General features: G+C 43.0%; 1 protein-coding gene across 1 annotated transcript; it reads right to left on the minus strand.

Moving 5' to 3' along the window:
• Nucleotides 1–6,524: 6,524 nt before the first annotated feature.
• On the minus strand, nucleotides 6,525–14,454 carry LOC115226035 (zinc finger protein 91-like). The gene is made up of 3 exons (XM_036515013.1): nucleotides 14,413–14,454; nucleotides 9,758–10,114; nucleotides 6,525–9,344 (listed from the first exon to the last, which is right to left on the minus strand). Exon 3 carries the CDS (start codon nucleotides 9,327–9,329, stop codon nucleotides 6,576–6,578), a length of 2,754 nt encoding a protein of 917 aa, XP_036370906.1. The 5' UTR covers nucleotides 9,330–9,344; nucleotides 9,758–10,114; nucleotides 14,413–14,454; the 3' UTR covers nucleotides 6,525–6,575.
• Between the last annotated feature and the right edge of the window lie 3,046 nt (nucleotides 14,455–17,500).

The raw sequence follows: 17,500 nt of genomic DNA on the forward strand, positions 1-17,500 counted from the left end.
ACCAGCTTTAGTCGAGCAAATCGCCCCCGGGACTTATTTTTTTGAAAGCCTAGTACTTATTCTATCGGTGTCTTTTGCCAAACCGCTAAGTTACGGGGATGTAAACACACCAGCATCGGTTGTCAAGCGATGTAGGGGGGGGGGACAAACACAGACACACAAACATATACACACACGCATACATACATATATACGACGGGCTTCCTTCAGTTTCCGTCTACCAAATCCACTCACAAGGCTTTGGTCGGCCCGAGGCTATAGTGGAAGACACTTGCCCAAGGTGCCACGCAGTGGGACTGAACCCAGAACCGTGTGGTTGGTAAGCAAGCTACTTACCACACAGCCACTCCTGCATATATATATACGACGGGCTTCTTTCAGTTTCCGTCTACCAAACCACTCACAAGGCTTTGCCCGAGGCTATAGTGGAAGACACTTGCCCAAGGTGCCACGCAGTGGGATGAACCCAGAACCGTGTGGTTGGTAAGCAACCTACTTACCACACAGCCACTCCTGCATATATATATACGACGGGCTTCTTTCAGTTTCCGTCTACCAAATCCACTCACAAGGCTTTGGCGGCCCGAGGCTATAGTGGAAGACACTTGCCCAAGGTGCCACGCAGTGGGACTGAACCCAGAACCGTGTGGTTGGTAAGCAAGCTACTTACCACACAGCCACTCCTGCATATATATATACGACGGGCTTCTTTCAGTTTCCGTCTACCAAATCCACTCACAAGGCTTTGGCCGGCCCGAGGCTATAGTGGAAGACACTTGCCCAAGGTGCCACGCAGTGGGACTGAACCCAGAACCGTGTGGTTGGTAAGCAAGCTACTTACCACACAGCCACTCCTGCATATATATATACGACGGGCTTCTTTCAGTTTCCGTCTACCAAATCCACTCACAAGGCTTTGGCCGGCCCGAGGCTATAGTGGAAGACACTTGCCCAAGGTGCCACGCAGTGGGACTGAACCCAGAACCGTGTGGTTGGTAAGCAACCTACTTACCACACAGCCACTCCTGTGCTATTGATATTTTTTAATATTTTTCTCTCTATAAACAAATTTTATTGAATGATGATATCAAACTAACACACACGTAGTCCCAACTGAGCAAGGGCCGTGTTATGTATGTGTAAGAAAAAAACACCTAAAATCATTATCATCATCATCATCGTTAACGTCTGTTTTCCATGCTAGCATGGGTTGGATGATTTGACTGAGGACTGGCATCATCATCATCATCATCATTGTTCGACCGTGGTCGAGACAATGGAATTTACCATGCTACGCCAGACTTCACGGTCCATCATAGCATTGCGGAGGTCCTGTTGCTGGATGCCTGTATCCCTGGAGATTACATCAGGGTAGGAGAGTGTGCGGCCTCTGGTGTTGCGAGTAGATGGCTTCCAGAGGAGAAGAGTAGAAATTACTTCTTTTTCAGCTCTACAACAATGTCCAGCAAACTGGACTCTCCTACCCTTCACAAGAGATGACACAGGTGGTAATTTCCCATATATTTGTACTTTGGTTGGATGGCGCTTCCACAAGAGAACCCTAACCCTAACCATCATCATCATCATCATTGTTCGACCGTGGTCGAGACAATGGAATTTACCATGCTACGCCAGACTTCACGGTCCATCATAGCATTACGGAGGTCCTGTTGCTGGATGCCTGTATCCCTGGAGATTACATCAGGGTAGGAGAGTGTGCGCCCTCTGGTGTTGCGAGTAGATGGCTTCCAGAGGAGAAGAGTAGAAATTACTTCTTTTTCAGCTCTACAACAATGTCCAGCAAACTGGACTCTCCTACCTTTCACAAGAGATGACACAGGTGGTAGTTTCCCATATATTTGCATTTTGGTTGGATGGCGCCTCCACGAGAGATTTTGAGCTCTCATAAGGAGGCGAGTGTAGGTTCCATCCAACCGCCTCTCAAGCTTCTTTGATAACGTCCAGGTTTCTGAGCCATATAGTAGGATTGGTTCGACTGTGGCTTTGAATATTTCAAGTTTGAAGTCTCTACTTAGATTTGAGGACTGGCAAACCAGATGGCTGCACCAGGCTCCAATCTGATCTGGCAGAGATTTTATTCTTTCGGTAAATATTGCGTACCCACAGATTTTTCGGGTGCTTTCAACAGATCTGCCCTACAAACCCGTCGCAAGCCCCTTTTTTCTGGAAAAGAAAGGTGGGGACCTCGAAGGGAGTTTTGTTTCACGGGTCTTTTCTTCTTATCCAGGTTATTTTGCATGCTTTCAACAAATGTGACATCGAAATCACACGTAAACGGCTCCTCTTACCAGAAAAGGAAAGAATTGGCTGCTATTTCTAGCATGCCCTGCTATCACGTAACAGCTATTTGTGTTCACACCGAAATATTTACCAACACTTTTTCTTCCGTTTATTTTTTTCCCCTTTATGGAACTCAATATTTTCTCTGTTGACATCCACTTCAGTGAGGTCAAGGATTAAGTGAAAACGTATCAATCACTGTTCCCTCTCGACAGGACATTAGAAATTTCCCCGCTGTCTTTGCAAGCAACAAGCAGGTGGATTTAGTTTCAAATCCAGGCAGGGCTAAATGAGCTCCTACAAGTTATTTATAATAATAAGTGGCGATATATTGGGGTGTGGAGGAGCAATAAAGGGCAACGGGCTACAATCGTGTCCGTCAGGCACAGGTCGACAGAGTGGAGGCGCAATGGCCCAGCGGACTCGCAGTTGTAGGATCACGGTTTCGATTCCCAGACCGGGCGTTGTGAGTGTTTATTGAGCAAAAACACCTAAAAGCTCCACGAGACTCCGGCAGGGGGTGGTGATCCCTGCTGTACTCTTTCACCACTCTTTCTCCCACTCTTTCTTCTGTTGGCCTGCTCGCTTAGCCAGCGGGGTGGCGTCATTCGAAGGCTAAAACAATGCGAACGCATTGTGACCAGCGATGTGTAACAACATCTGATGGTCTGGTTGGTCACGTGATCACGTGATATCGGGGTTGAAGGAATGATGTGTACAATATTAAATATGCTTAGACAATCTGAAAACAATACTCTTTACTCTTTTACTTGTTCCATGCCTTTAATTGAGCAACTCGACCCCGGGACTTATTCTTTTTAAGCCCAGTACTTATTCTATCGGTCTCTTTTGCCGAACCGCTAAGTGACGGGGATGTAAACACACCAGCATCGGTTGTCAAGCAATGCTAGAGGGACAAACACAGGCACACAAACACACACATATATATATATACATATATACGACAGGCTTCTTTCAGTTTCCGTCTACCAAATCCACTCACAAGGCTTTGGTCAGCCCGGGGCTATAGCAGAAGACACTTGCCCAAGATGCCACGCAGTGGGACTGAACCCGGAACCATGTGGTTGGTTAGCAAGCTACTTACCACACAGCCACTCCTGCGCCTATAAGAACTTTTAAACATTTTTTTTTTGTTATGAGCCGAAATAGCTTGTAGTGTGATGGAGGAAAAGGACAACAGAAAAAAAGAAGCAAACGGGAGAAAGAAATACAAAAGGCCTTACCTGTTGACCCCAGCGGGACGAGCGGTCACTCTCACGAATTAAACACGTTTTATCTCTGCGCTGTCTTTTCCGGAACTGACCACACGTGCTTCCTGCACACGCATGTCCCTTTCACTCTTCTGCCAGCCCCTGCAGTCTTCACTTCCCTTTTTGCCTCATCTACCATCCTCTCCACCAACACCACATAGCTCATCACAGCCCATAACACCACTAACACCACACATTTACAGGTTTTTATGACATTTGGGGCTTAACGGACTTGAGTTAACAGAAGCTAATTGTAACGGAAATTAATTAGTCTGATGGTGATTTTCAAAGTTAACTTAAAACTTGATCATTAACAAAAATGTTAATGCCATTAATTAACAATTAATGGATTAACAGACGTATCATTGCCTGAGCGGCTATCTGGCCTCCAGGCTGGTGGCACGTAAAAGACACCATTCGAGCGTGATCATTACCAGTGTCACCTTACTGGCACCTGTGCCGTGGCATGTGTAAAAGATTCGATCGAGGTCGTTGCCAGTGACCCCTGACTGGGCCCATGCTGGTGGAATGTAAAAGCACCCACTACACTCTCGGAGTGGTTGGCGTTAGGAAAGGCATCCAGCTGTAGAAACTCTGCCAGATCAAGATTGAAGCCTGGTGCAGCCATCTGGTTCGCCAGACCTCAGTCATTCGTCCAACCCATGCTAGCATGGAAAGCGGACGTTAAACAATGATGATGATGATGATGCCCAGCTCTGCATGTATATATACATATATGATGGGGCTTCTTTCAGTTTCCAACTACCAAATCCACTCACAAGGCTTTAGTTGGCCCAAGGCTATAGTAGAAGACAGTTGCTCAAAGTGCCATGCAGTGAGACTGAACCTGGAACCATGTGGTTGGGAAGCAAGCTACTTACTACACAGCCATGCCTGAGAAAATTGTAATAATAATAATAATAATAATAATAATAAAACATTGTGTACAGTGCTCAGGTGCGCCCACAACTCATCTAAAGTGTATGTATAGTACATAGGGTAATGTACAAGCGTCAGGAAAAGAACAGTGCATGAGTCATGACATACACACATGTGTATGAGTATGGAAAGGGGACAATCAGGTGCAGTTTCGGCAGATTTCGGAAAGCATGAGGGCCTTAAAGGATGCAGTGTCATGGCAGTCAACAACTGACGCAGGCAGTTTGTTCCATGCTTCAGCAACTCTGAGCGTGAAAAAATGTTTCCGAAAGTCATGGAAGGAGCTGTTTTCTGACTTTGTAGGCATGTCCACGTGTGTTGGACATATGGAGATCAAAAAAGGTGTTCAGTGTTGTTGTTGTTGTTGGTGAGGTGGTTGATAACTTTGTGGGTGTTTACCAAGTCCATCGCCAGACGCCGGAGCTTCAGTGAATCCATGCCCAGGGAAACAAGGCGCTCAGAGTATGGTAGGTGTCTGATGGAGGGTATGCGTTTGGTTGCACGTCTCTGGACAGATTCCAGGAGGTCAATGTTCTGAGCAAGATAGGGGCTCCAAACTGATGATGTGAATTCCAAGTGTGGTCGTACCATAGCTGTATACACCTTTAATATTTTCAAAGAAGGTTGCCTTAAGTACAAAAGGTGCTGACTTCAGAAAAGATGTCATCAGAACCTCAAATAATACACAAAAGCACTGGATCTGTGAAAAATGGGGCCATGTTTCCCTTTCTAAGGCTGGGAATGTCAATCATAAAAGATGGCATGCAGCCTCCTCCTCATCATTTAACATCTGTTTGGAGAGCTTGCTAAGAACTGGCAAGACCAGGGGCCACACGAGGATCTTGTTCCCTATTTTGGTTCGGTTTCTGGATGCCCTTTTTATCACCGGACCCCCAGTTTCCGAGCAATGTAATACTTCGCCATGGCCAGAACATATTCATACAGAATTCTGGAAATGAACAACACTGCTTGTATAACATTGACTCTCGTTTACAGCTGTCATGCAATGCCAAGACAAAGAAACAAAATCAGGGCTGGATTAAGACCCATCAAGGCCCTAAGCACTCAAAAGATTTTGGTGCCCCCCATAAAAGATTATGTAATTAAAAATATAAACAATAACAAGCTATAAAATAAATTTTTAGGATCTTGTTCCCTATTTTGGTTCAGTTTCTGGATGCCCTTTTTATCACCGGACCCCCAGTTTCCGAGCAATGTAATACTTCTCCATGGCCAGATATATTCATACAGAATTCTGGAAATGAACAACACTGCTTGTATAACATTGACTCTCGTTTACAGCTGTCATGCAATGCCAAGACAAAGAAACAAAATCAGGGCTGGATTAAGACCCATCAAGGCCCTAAGCACTCAAAAGATTTTGGTGCCCCCCATAAAAGATTATGTAATTCAAAATATAAACAATAACAAGCTATAAAATAAATTTTTAGGATCTTGTTCCCTATTTTGGTTCAGTTTCTGGATGCCCTTTTTATCACCGGACCCCCAGTTTCCGAGCAATGTAATACTTCTCCATGGCCAGATATATTCATACAGAATTCTGGAAATGAACAACACTGCTTGTATAACATTGACTCTCGTTTACAGCTGTCATGCAATGCCAAGACAAAGAAACAAAATCAGGGCTGGATTAAGACCCATTGAGGCCCTAAGCACTTAGAAGATTTTGGTGCCCCCCATAAAAGATTATGTGATTCAAAATATAAACAATAACAAACTGTAAAATAAATTTTTATTTTTCAAAACGAAACAAAAACAGTAAAAGAGGAAAAATAATGTTTATTTTTGTTTAATTCCATTTTATTTAGATTTGAAAAGTTTTATTGTTTTATATTTTTGTTTTATGTTTGTTTTATATTTTTGTTTTGTTTTTTGTTCATATTTTATTGTTTTATGTTTATGTTTTATATTTTTGTTTTATTGTTATATTTTTATGTTGCTTTTTATTTATGATTTGATTTTGATTTGATTTGATTTTTCCAGTTTCAGCTAATGAGCTGTGGCCATGCTGGGGCACCGCCATTTATGTTTTATATTTTTGTTTTATGTTTGTTTTATTGCCTTATATTTTCGTTTTATCGTTTTATTTCTATGTTTTACCTTTGTATGAACTTGCTTGTGTTTCGTCAAGCTGGTTTTCTTGTTGAACGACTTACCACAGAGGTCACAGTGGTGTGGCTTCTCCCCGGTATGAAGGAATATATGGGTAGTTAATCCGCTACGGAAAGAGAAGGATTTACCACAGATAATACATCGATACGGTTTCACTTTCGTGTGAACACGTTTGTGCTTAGTCAAGTTGCTCCCGTCGGAGAAGGATTTCCCGCAAACATCACACCTGTACGGTTTCTCACCTGTGTGAGTATACCTGTGCGTCGTTAAACAACTGTTGTAAGCGAAAGACTTGCCGCAAATGTCACAACGATATGGTTTCTCTGTTTGAAGACGTTCGCTCGTAGAGAAAGATTCACCTGAGACATCACCTTGATGTTGCTCGTCTCTTGTATGCATTTGTTTGTGCCTAATTAACGAACTACATTCAGAGAAACGGTCACCACAGATATCGCAACTGTAGGGTCTCTCACCTGTATGAATGCGCCTGTGGTTAATTAGGCTGGTTTTCTGAGTAAACGCTTTGTTACAGAATTCACAACGATATGGCTTCTCACCTGTATGGATGCTTTTGTGTTGAGTCAATTTACTTTTCGACCGGCACATTCTACCGCAGATCTCACAGCGGTAGGTCGACCCTTTATGGGTGCGCTTGTGTCTATGTAAGAAAATCCTTTGAGAAAAGAACTTACCGCAGACATCACAATCATGTGGTTTCAGTTCGGTTAACTCGTTACCTACGGACGATGATTGACCACTGATGTTCGGTTCCTCTTCGACATGAGTGCGTTTGTGTCTAGTTAAGTTACTCATCTGAGCAAATGCTTTCTCACAGATATCACAATGAAATGGTTTCTCTCCCGTATGAATGCGGTTGTGTATAGCTAAGCTTCCCTTCGAATGGCACACTTTACCACAGATATCACAGGAATATAGCTTCTTTTTTGGACGAACCCGTTTCTGTTTTGTGGCGACTGCGCTTACAGATGATGATTTAGCACCTTTAAGGGGTTCCTTTTTTCTGTGAGTGCGTTCATGTATAACTAAACAGTTTCTCCAAGCGAATGATCTACTACAGACATCACACTTGTATGGCTTCTCACCTGTATGAATACGTTTATGTAATCTTAAATATTTGCTGCCTTTAACTGATTTATCACAGATATCACAACGATATCGCATCGTCTGACTACGATTAAGTCTACCAAACATACGTTTTTTCTGTTTTGCATTAGTGTTCACGCGTGCGGTTAAGTTACTTGTCGAAGAGAGCGATTTCTTGCAGATATCACAGCAACACGGCTTCTCTCTTGTACAAACGGGTCTCTCCTGTGTCGAGTCGTTACTAGCAGTGTGCGCTTCCTCTTTTCGGTGATTGCGTCGTTTATGCGTAACCAAGTAACCGCTCGAAGAGAACAACATGTCGCAGACATCACAGCGAAATGGTTTCTCTCCTGTATGAAGGCGCATATGGATGGCCAAGCTTTTCTTCCAAGCGAACAATTTGCCGCAGATTTCACAGAGAATCGACTTCTCTCCCGAATGAGTGCATCTGTGATGAGACAAGTGAGCGTTGTTAGAGAACCATTTACTGCAGACGTCGCACTGGAATGGTTTCTCACCTGTATGCGTGCGCTTGTGATAAGTCAGGGAATACCTTTGAGAGAACGCTCTGCCACAGATTTCACAACGATACGGCTTCTCTCCTGTATGGCTACGTTGATGCACCTTCAAACGACTTCTTATCTTAAATGATTTACCACAGGTATCGCAGGTATGCGGCAGTTTACCTGTACAAATGCGTTTCTCTTGGATCGAGTCAGTACTTACAGATAACGATTGATCACCGTTAATCAGTTCCTCTTTTCCATGAATGCGTTTGTGTCTAATTAAGCAATATTTCCAAAAGAACGGCTTCCCGCAGATATCACAGCGAAATGGTTTCTCTCCTGAATGAATGCGTCTGTGTATAGCCAAGCTTTTTTTCCAAGAGAAAAATTTGCCACAGATGTTACACGGAAAAGGTTTCTCTCCAGTATGAGTGCGTCTGTGATTCTTCAAATGGTTGAGTTCTATAAACGATCTGCCACAGATATCGCAACGATATCGCAACATTTTAGTGAGAAGAAGAAACCTGTCTGTCTCTGATCTACCAGAAACACATCCTTTCTGATTCACGTGAGTGTACGTGTGTGAAATTAAGCCAGTTTTCTGAGAGAATGATTTATCACAGATACTACACTGATGAGGTTTCACTCCTGTGTGAATAAATTTGTGTGCAACTAGATTACTTTTCGTTCTGAATGCTTTGTTACAAATATCACATTGATATGGTTTCTGTCCTGTGTGAGTAAATTTGTGTATAGCTACACTACTTGCCCTGGTGAATGATTTACCGCAGATATCACAATGAAAAGGCTTCTCTCCTGTATGGCTGTAAATGTGCGTAGTTAAAAGATCTCTCTGAGAAAAAGACTTACCACAGATATTACATCTATGCGGTTTTTCAGCTGTATGAATCCATTTGTGAGCATTAAGTTTACTTTTACAAGACAGGACCTTTTTACAGATATCACATTGGTGAGGGGCTTTTCCAATAACAATTGGGGCCTCATCAGTAACCCCAGTTCTCTTAGGTTCCGATTCACATTTACCATTGTCTTCGCACGATTCAGTCTCCAGCATTTTTCTTCTCTCTCTACGACAGTGGTTTTCAACCAGGGTTCCGCCAGTACAGTCCAGGGGTTCCGCAAGAAGTTACAAAAATCGACAGTAATTTTTATTTCTCCTGTGCAAATATGTGTGCATAAAACTATTAAATTATTGCACCGGGGTTCCTCAAGCCAGTGGAATGTTTCCTTTTTAAAAGTTGTCAGATCTTTTGTCTACAAAGTTTTTAAGGAGCTAGAGCAGTGGTTTTCAACCAGGGTTCCGCCAGTACAGTCCAGGGGTTCCGCAAGAAGTTACAAAAATGCTAAAATCGACAGTAATTTTTATTTCTCCTGTGCAGATATGTGTGCATAAGACTATTAAATTATTGCACAGGGGTTCTTCGAGCTAGAGGAATGTTTCCTTGGGGTTCCGCTCCAGCAAAAAGGTTGAAAAGCACTGCTCTACGATATACAGACGCTTTTCTTTCTTTCGGTTTTAAATTTTAGCCCCTAACAAATACTTATTCTATTTCAATGAACCTTGAAAAATCTTTGACGATTCAACAAATCCTTTCGCAATTCGGGTTTAATTCGAATACTGTATCACCTTGAACATATTCCAGATGGTGAAATGGAGAAGTTTTACGGACCGGTTTCAGCCGGATAAAATATTTCACAGGAATTCTATCAAAGATTTATATTTTTTTTAAAAAAAGGGTCATAGTTGTTTTTCTTCTAATGACACAGTTTCTTTCAATTGTGATGAATGTTTGATAAAACCCCCAAAAATATTCTCTGTTGCAGATATCACGTCGTATTCTGAATAAAAAGAGAAACAATAAAAAAGCCATTAGTGAAAACAAAACAAGATAAAAAAGAAAATAATAATTGCGATGCAAGAAGAGAAGATTTAATGTTTTCTGAGAGGAGTTTTTGAAATAGCGAATCCTGTGCCAGCATCTAGGATGTGGGAGGGAGCAAAAGACCCACAGACTGCGGCATCCCAGATATGTCATTTTGTTCGTTGCCAGCCTCGCCTGGCCCCCGTGCCGGTGACACGTAAAAGCACCATCCGTTCGTGGCTGTTTGCCAGCTCTGTCTGGCCCCCGTGCCGGTGACACGTAAAAGCACCATCCGTTCGTGGCTGTTTGCCAGCTCTGTCTGGCCCCCGTGCCGGTGACACGTAAAAGCACCATCCGTTCGTGGCTGTTTGCCAGCTCTGTCTGGCCCCCGTGTTGGCGGCATGTAAAAGCACCATCCGTTCGTGTCCGTTGCCAGCCTCGCCTGGCCCCCGTGCTGGTGACACGTAAAAGCACCATCCGTTCGTGGCCGTTTGCCAGCTCTGTCTGGCACCTGTGCGGGTGGCACGTAAAAAGCACCCACTACACTCACGGAGTGGTTGGCGTTAGGAAGGGCATCCAGCCGTAGAAACACTGCCAGATCTGACTGGGCCTGATGAAGCCTTCTGGCTTGACAGACCCCAGTTGAACCGTCCAACCCATGCTAGCATGGAAAGCGGACGCTAAATGATGATGATGATGATGATATATAAAAAAAAAAATTTTTTAATTCTACGACACTCGAAAAAAAAAAGGTGTAGGAGTGGCTGTGTGGTAAGTAGCTTGCTTACGAACCACAGGGTTCCGGGTTCAGTCCCACTGCGTAGCACCTTGGGCAAGTATCTTCTGCTATAGCCTCGGGCCGACCAAAGCCTTGTGAGTGGATTTAGTAGACGGAAACTGAAAGAAGCCCGTCGTATATATGTATATATATATGTGTGTGTGTGTATGTGTGTTTGTGTTTGTCCCCCCCCCCCAACATCACTTGACAACCGATGCTGGTGTGTTTACGTCCCCGTAAATGATTGGTTCGGCAAAAGAGACCGATAGAATAAGTACTAGGGGTTAAACTAAAGCGTTACACCATTCAAAAGAAACAAAAAAATGTGTGTAATAGGTGTAAAACAACTTCCTATGAACGAATATGAAAAAAAAAAAAATGCGCGCACGCGAAAGGGGAGTACTAGGCTTACAAAGAATAAGTCCTGGGGTCGATTTTGCTCGACTAAAAGGCGGTGCTCCAGCATGGCCACAGTCAAATGACTGAAACAAGTAAAAGAGTAAAAGAGGGGAAGGCAAAAAAAAAAACCATCCATCAATCAAGGGGAGAGAATCGCTGAAAGAGAGATTTCATTTTTTTACAAATTTATTTGATTTTGAACCCGGAAATACGAGGGACGTTCAATAAGTAATGCCTCTGACCCATTTGCAGTTGTTTGATCTAGCTGAAATTTTGCATGTGCAATCATTTATATCTCTATAGAGTAAGTGGCAAATTACAGCTCTGAATTAATTGTGGTTTCTGATTTACAGGTGTTTGAACCGAGTCAAGTGTGAAATGGAGCCTGTTGAGTGTCGAGCAGTGATCCGGTTTTTGTATTTGAAAGGACGCACACCACGGGAGACTTTTGATGAAATGAAAGTAACTTATGGTGATGATGCCCCATCATATGACCTTGTAAAACGCTGGCATCGTGAATTCAAACATGGTCGGAACTCTGTGGAAACAGCTCCCAGATCTGGTCGCCCCCTTCTGCCATTGATGAGGCATCTGTCCATCAAGTTGAGGCTGCACTTTTGGAAGATCGACGCATAATTATTCGCCAAATAGCCCATGAGGTCAAGATTAGTACCGGGTCTGTGGAAACTATCATTCATGACCATTTGCATATGCAAAAGGTGTCTGCCAGATGGATTCCCAGGTTGCTCACGCCTTTCCAGAAGCAAGAACGCGTTGAGTGCTCGAGGATGAATTTGGAGATGTGCCAAGAAGATGAGTCAAAATTTTTCAAAAGACTGATTACACAGGATGAAACTTGGGTCCATCACGATGATCCATAGACCAAAGCCCAGTCAATGCAGTGGAAGCACCGTGACTCACCCCCTCCAAAGAAGGCAAGGGTGCAGCCCTCCGTTGGCAAGGTCATGCTCACAGTCTTCTGGGACCAGGACGGAGTAGTGATGACAGATTTCCTGGCAAAGGGTACCTCAATTGCAGGAGCCTATTATGCTTCACTTTTGAGGAAATTAAGAGAAGTTATCAAAATCAAGAGGCGGGGCAAGATCAGCAAAGGCATCCTCCTCCTGCAGGACAACGCTCCGGTCCACAACTCGCGTATCGCCATATCAAAAGCACAGGCGTGCGGCTATGAACTCCTCTCCTTGCACCCTCTGATTTTCACCTCTTCCCACCCGTGAAGTTGTTTTTGAAAGGAAAGCGTTTACCAGATGATGCAGCCTTGCTTTCTGAAGTCACGTTGTGGTTGGAGGACCAAGCTGGGGTCTTCTACAAAAACGGTCTCCAGAGCTGCATCAAACGATGGGAGAAATGCGTAACTCTGGGTGGTTCCTATGTAGAAAAAGACTAATACCTGTGCCAAGTTTCGTTGCTCTACTGCTATGGGAAGTGGGTCAGGGGCATTACTTATTGAACGCCCCTCGTATATCCCCACTTTTTTTTTTTTCCGAACCGAAATAAGGGATTTGCAGAATATTAGGCCAGGGTACTTGATTACACACAAAAATTCCGATCATTTTTTTCTTAGTGAAAATCGTACGAGTGTTAATATAAAAAAATTACTGGAATGTTTCGAAGGAAGGGCGTAAGGCCAGAACGGAATATAATTCCAGGACAAAAGGGCTTAATAATATTATTTATAAGGGCGTATTTATTTTCTTGAAGGGGGAACATGCCCCTCAGGTCTCTTGATTACACCCAAAAATTCCAAATTTCTTTTTCTTAGTGAAAACCGTGCGTGTGTTAATATAAAAAATTACCGGAATGTTTCGAAGGAAGGGCGTAAGGCCAGAACGGAATATAATTCCAGGACCAAAGGGCTTAATAACTATTTAAAAGGGCGTATTTATTTTCTTGAAGGGGGAACATGCCCATCAGGTCTCCCCTTGGATCTGCCCGTGGAAGGTGTATCTGCTTCTAGGAGCTCCAGTGGCCACATGGGGGGGGGGTCTCGAGGCGTGAGGCGAATACATCCCTAATTATTATAGTTGGCCAACCCTTCTCCCACACAACGTTCCCATATGACATAGGAGGGGATAAATAAAGTCGTGTACAGCTGGTGACAGTGTCTGACATGAGGGAGACTTGGGCTTCCAAAAAGACGAGATGGTCGTGTCTTAATAAAGGCTGGACGAACGCCGTTTAAACACCTTCAGAAAGACGTACATTTTCCAACGACCGAATGGACTCAGGGATTATCTTTTATTTATTTTAATTATTAGACTTCGACCTTTAAGAACATTTAGTTAAATGAATCGGACCCAGGAAGGTTTAAAGTTTTCTTCTTTTTTATAGGCGCAGGAGTGGCTGTGTGGTAAGTAGCTTGCTAAGCAACCACATGGTTCCGGGTTCAGTCCCACTGCGTGGCATCTTGGGCAAGTGTCTTCTGCTATAGCCCGGGGCCGACCAATGCCTCGTGAGTGGATTTGGTAGACGGAAACTGAAAGAAGCCTGTCGTGTATGTATATATATATATATATATATATATTATATATATATATATATATATATATATATATATATATATATATATATATGTGTGTGTGTGTGTGTGTGTGTGTATTTGTTTGTGTGTCTGTGTTTGTCCCCCTAGCATTGCTTGACAACCGATGCTGGTGTGTTTACGCCCCCGTCACTTAGCGGTTCGGCAAAAAGAGAGACCGATAGAATAAGTACTAGGCTTACAAAGAATAAGTCCTGGGGTCGAGTTGCTCGACTAAAAGGCGGTGCTCCAGCATGGCCGCAATCAAATGACTGAAACAAGTAAAAGAGTAAAAGAGTAAACCCGGTACTTATTCTATCGGTCTCAGTTTTCGCCTACCAAATTCATTAACAAGGCTTTGGTCGGCCCGAAGCTATAGAAGACACTTGCCCAAGGTGCCACGCAGTGGGACTGATCCTAGAACAATGTGGTTGGGAAGCAAAGCTTGTTACCCCAAAACCTTTGAATTTTCTATTTCGCGGTCGAAACTACGGGACACCTATCAAATGTATATTCCACATTATAAAACAATTAAGAGAAATTTTAGAGAATTATTTACCTATTTTGATGAAATTTAATCACTCGTTTTGACGATCTGGAGCAGTGGTTTTCAACCAGGGTTCCGCCAGTACAGTTTTAGGGGTTCCGCAAGAAGTTACAAAACTGCTAAAATCGGCAGTAATTTTTAATTCTCCTGTGCAGATATGTGTGTATAAGACTATTAAATTATTGCACAGGGGTTCCTCGAGCCAGTGGAATGTTCCCTTGGGGTTCCTTGAGCCAGTGGAATATTTCCTTGGGGTTCCTTGAGCCAGTGGAATGTTTCCTAGGGGTTCCTTGAGCCAGTGGAATGTTTCCTTGGGGTTCCGCTCCAGCAAAAAGTTTGAAAAGCACAGATCTGGAGGAACCACGCCCTCCACTCAGAAGTGTTCGCCACGGGTTGTAGAAAACTGAGTTATGCGTCCTGTCATGGCCAACCGAATGATTTTTTTTTGTTGTATATTTGAATATCAAGCGAAAAGTGATGGAAAGTAATTTATTTTCTCATTCGTTTGTGATTAAATAAAATTCACGCGGTTTTTGTGTCTTGTAAAACTGGTCGAGAGACGGCATTTAGCAATGAAGCTTGTAGTGGAATGAAATAGTAAGTGACCCCGACGTCGAATAATGTGGCCCACAACGAGTTAACCACGAGGATTTAGACACCTTAATACGAAATAACTATTAAACGAAAAGCAATTAAGTTTATCGGACTTGACGAACGTACCAAGTAGGCGGTATTTTTGACAATTTCACTTACGTCAATGACAAGAACGTCACGAATTAAATGTCCTTGACATATTTTAATATTTCCTGAAACTTTAATCAAGTGGTTCTTGAGGAGAACACCCGGATCTTTTCGGTTTGAACGACAGTTTTTTGAAATAATTTCCACTTAACTTCCACTTAATTTCCACTTTTAAACTTCGTATACTGGTAGAATGTGTTTTTTAAAACATGTTTTTCTCTTGGCTTTATTGAGAAAATTCTATAGTTTGTAAGATATTTGTTGTTTTTTTCTTCAATTTCTGCAATTTCAACCAATCTATGACGTCTATTGAGGTAAAAAACATTCTGTGAAAAACAGATACCCTTCCCCTAACCCCTAACTCTAAACGTAACCCTAAAACAGATTGAAATGCAATAGATCGATACTAGGGTCATAATTATGGGTGACAATTTCATATGACACCGCCAGAAAAAACTGCCGTTCAAACCGAAAAGATCCGAAAAAAGATACCCTTCCCCCTAACCCTAACCCTAAAACAGATTGAAATGCAATAGATCGATACTAGGGTCATAATTATGGGTGACAATTTCATATGACACCGCTAGAAAAAACTGCCGTTCAAACCGAAAAGATCCAATAGTTAAAAATATTTTCTTAGTATATAATGGTAGTAAGTTTTACATCATCTGAATAGTCATTAGTTGAACTATTAGTACTCTTGCATTGTGGGGGGTATCGGAGCATTTGAGTGACATTAGACCCCAACAAACGCCCATAAATTAAATACCTCTATCTGGGCCATGATCGGGGCCTGTCGACCTGTGTGTGGAAGCACTCCGTCGGTTACGACGATGAGGGTTCCGGTTGATCCGAATCAACGGAACAGCCTGCTCGTGAAATTAACGTGCAAGTGGCTGAGCACTCCACAGACACGTGTACCCTTAACGTAGTTCTCGGGGATATTCAGCGTGACACAGAGAGTGACAAGGCCGGCCCTTTGAAATACAGGTACAAAAATTGTCGAAGGGTCTTTCTTGGGCTTCAAAGTAAGGGATAAGAGAAAATATGACGTGGACGAACATAAGGTTTGGTGTCAGCAAGAGCACCCAGGTATATATGATATTAACAATATTATATACCTAGGATATCCAGGCCTATGATAAACATCACTTCTTTGAGTTTGAAGACCTTTAGGAAGAATGGCATTCCCTCAAGAGGCTATGGATGGTTACGACGACGAGGGTTCCGGTTGATCCGAATCAACGGAACAGCCTGCTCGTGAAATTAACGTGTAAGTGGCTGAGCACTCCACAGACACGTGTACCCTTAACGTAGTTCTCGGGGATATTCAGCGTGACACAGAGAGTGACAAGGCCGGCCCTTTGAAATACAGGTACAACAGAAACAGGAAGTAAGAGTGAGAGAAAGTTGTGGTGGAAGAGTACAGCAGGGATCACCACCATCCCCTGCCGGAGCCTCGTGGAGCTTTAGGTGTTTTTCGCTCAATAAACACTCACAACGCCCGGTCTGGGAATCGAAACCGCGAGTCCGCTGCCCTAACCACTGGGCCATTGCGCCTCCACTCTGTCGACCTGTGCCCGAAGGACACGATCGTAGCCCGTTGCCCTTTATTTGTTAATAAGGCAGAAAGCTGGCAAAATTGTCAGCGCGCTGATAGAAATGTTTAACAGTATTTCGTCTGTCTTTACGTTATGAGTTCACATTCCGCTAAGGTCAACTTTGCCTTTTCATCCTTTCGGGGATCGATAAAATAAGTACCAGTTATTGAACACTGTCAATATGTGACTGACGCCCAAGATCGCGGCCCGTCGCGCTTTATATGTTAAGAGGCAGAGAGAAATAAGGTTTGCTTACCAACCACATACTTCCGGGTTCAGTCCCACTGCGTGACACCTTGGACAAGTGTCTTCTACTATAGCCCCGGGCAGACCAAAGCCTTGTTAGTGGATTTGGTAGACGGAAACTGAAAGAATCCCGTCGTATATATGTATATATATATACATATATATATGTATATATATATATATATATATATATATATATATATATATATATATATATATATATATATATATATATATATATATATATGTGTGTGTGTGTGTGGTGTGTGTGTGTGTGTGCATGTTTGTGTGTTTATGTTTGTCCTCCAACATCACTTGACAACCGATGGTGGTGTGTTTATGTCCCCGTAACTTAGCGGTTCGGCAAAAGGGACCGATAGAATAAGTACTGGGCTCACTGCATGTACTTTATATGCACTTTCTGACAAGTTGTGCTGCACCTGAGCACTGTATACAATAATTTCATTATTATTATTTTAAAAGAATAAGTCCTGGGGTCGATTTGCTCGACT

Source organism: Octopus sinensis, linkage group LG29 (genome assembly GCF_006345805.1).
Source record: "Octopus sinensis linkage group LG29, ASM634580v1, whole genome shotgun sequence".
NCBI lineage: Eukaryota > Metazoa > Mollusca > Cephalopoda > Octopoda > Octopodidae > Octopus > Octopus sinensis.

What these genes read in the sequence shown, in the direction of transcription:
- LOC115226035 (XM_036515013.1), bottom strand. Translation starts at nt 9,329, where the DNA reads ATGCTGGAGACTGAATCGTGCGAAGACAATGGTAAATGTGAATCGGAA.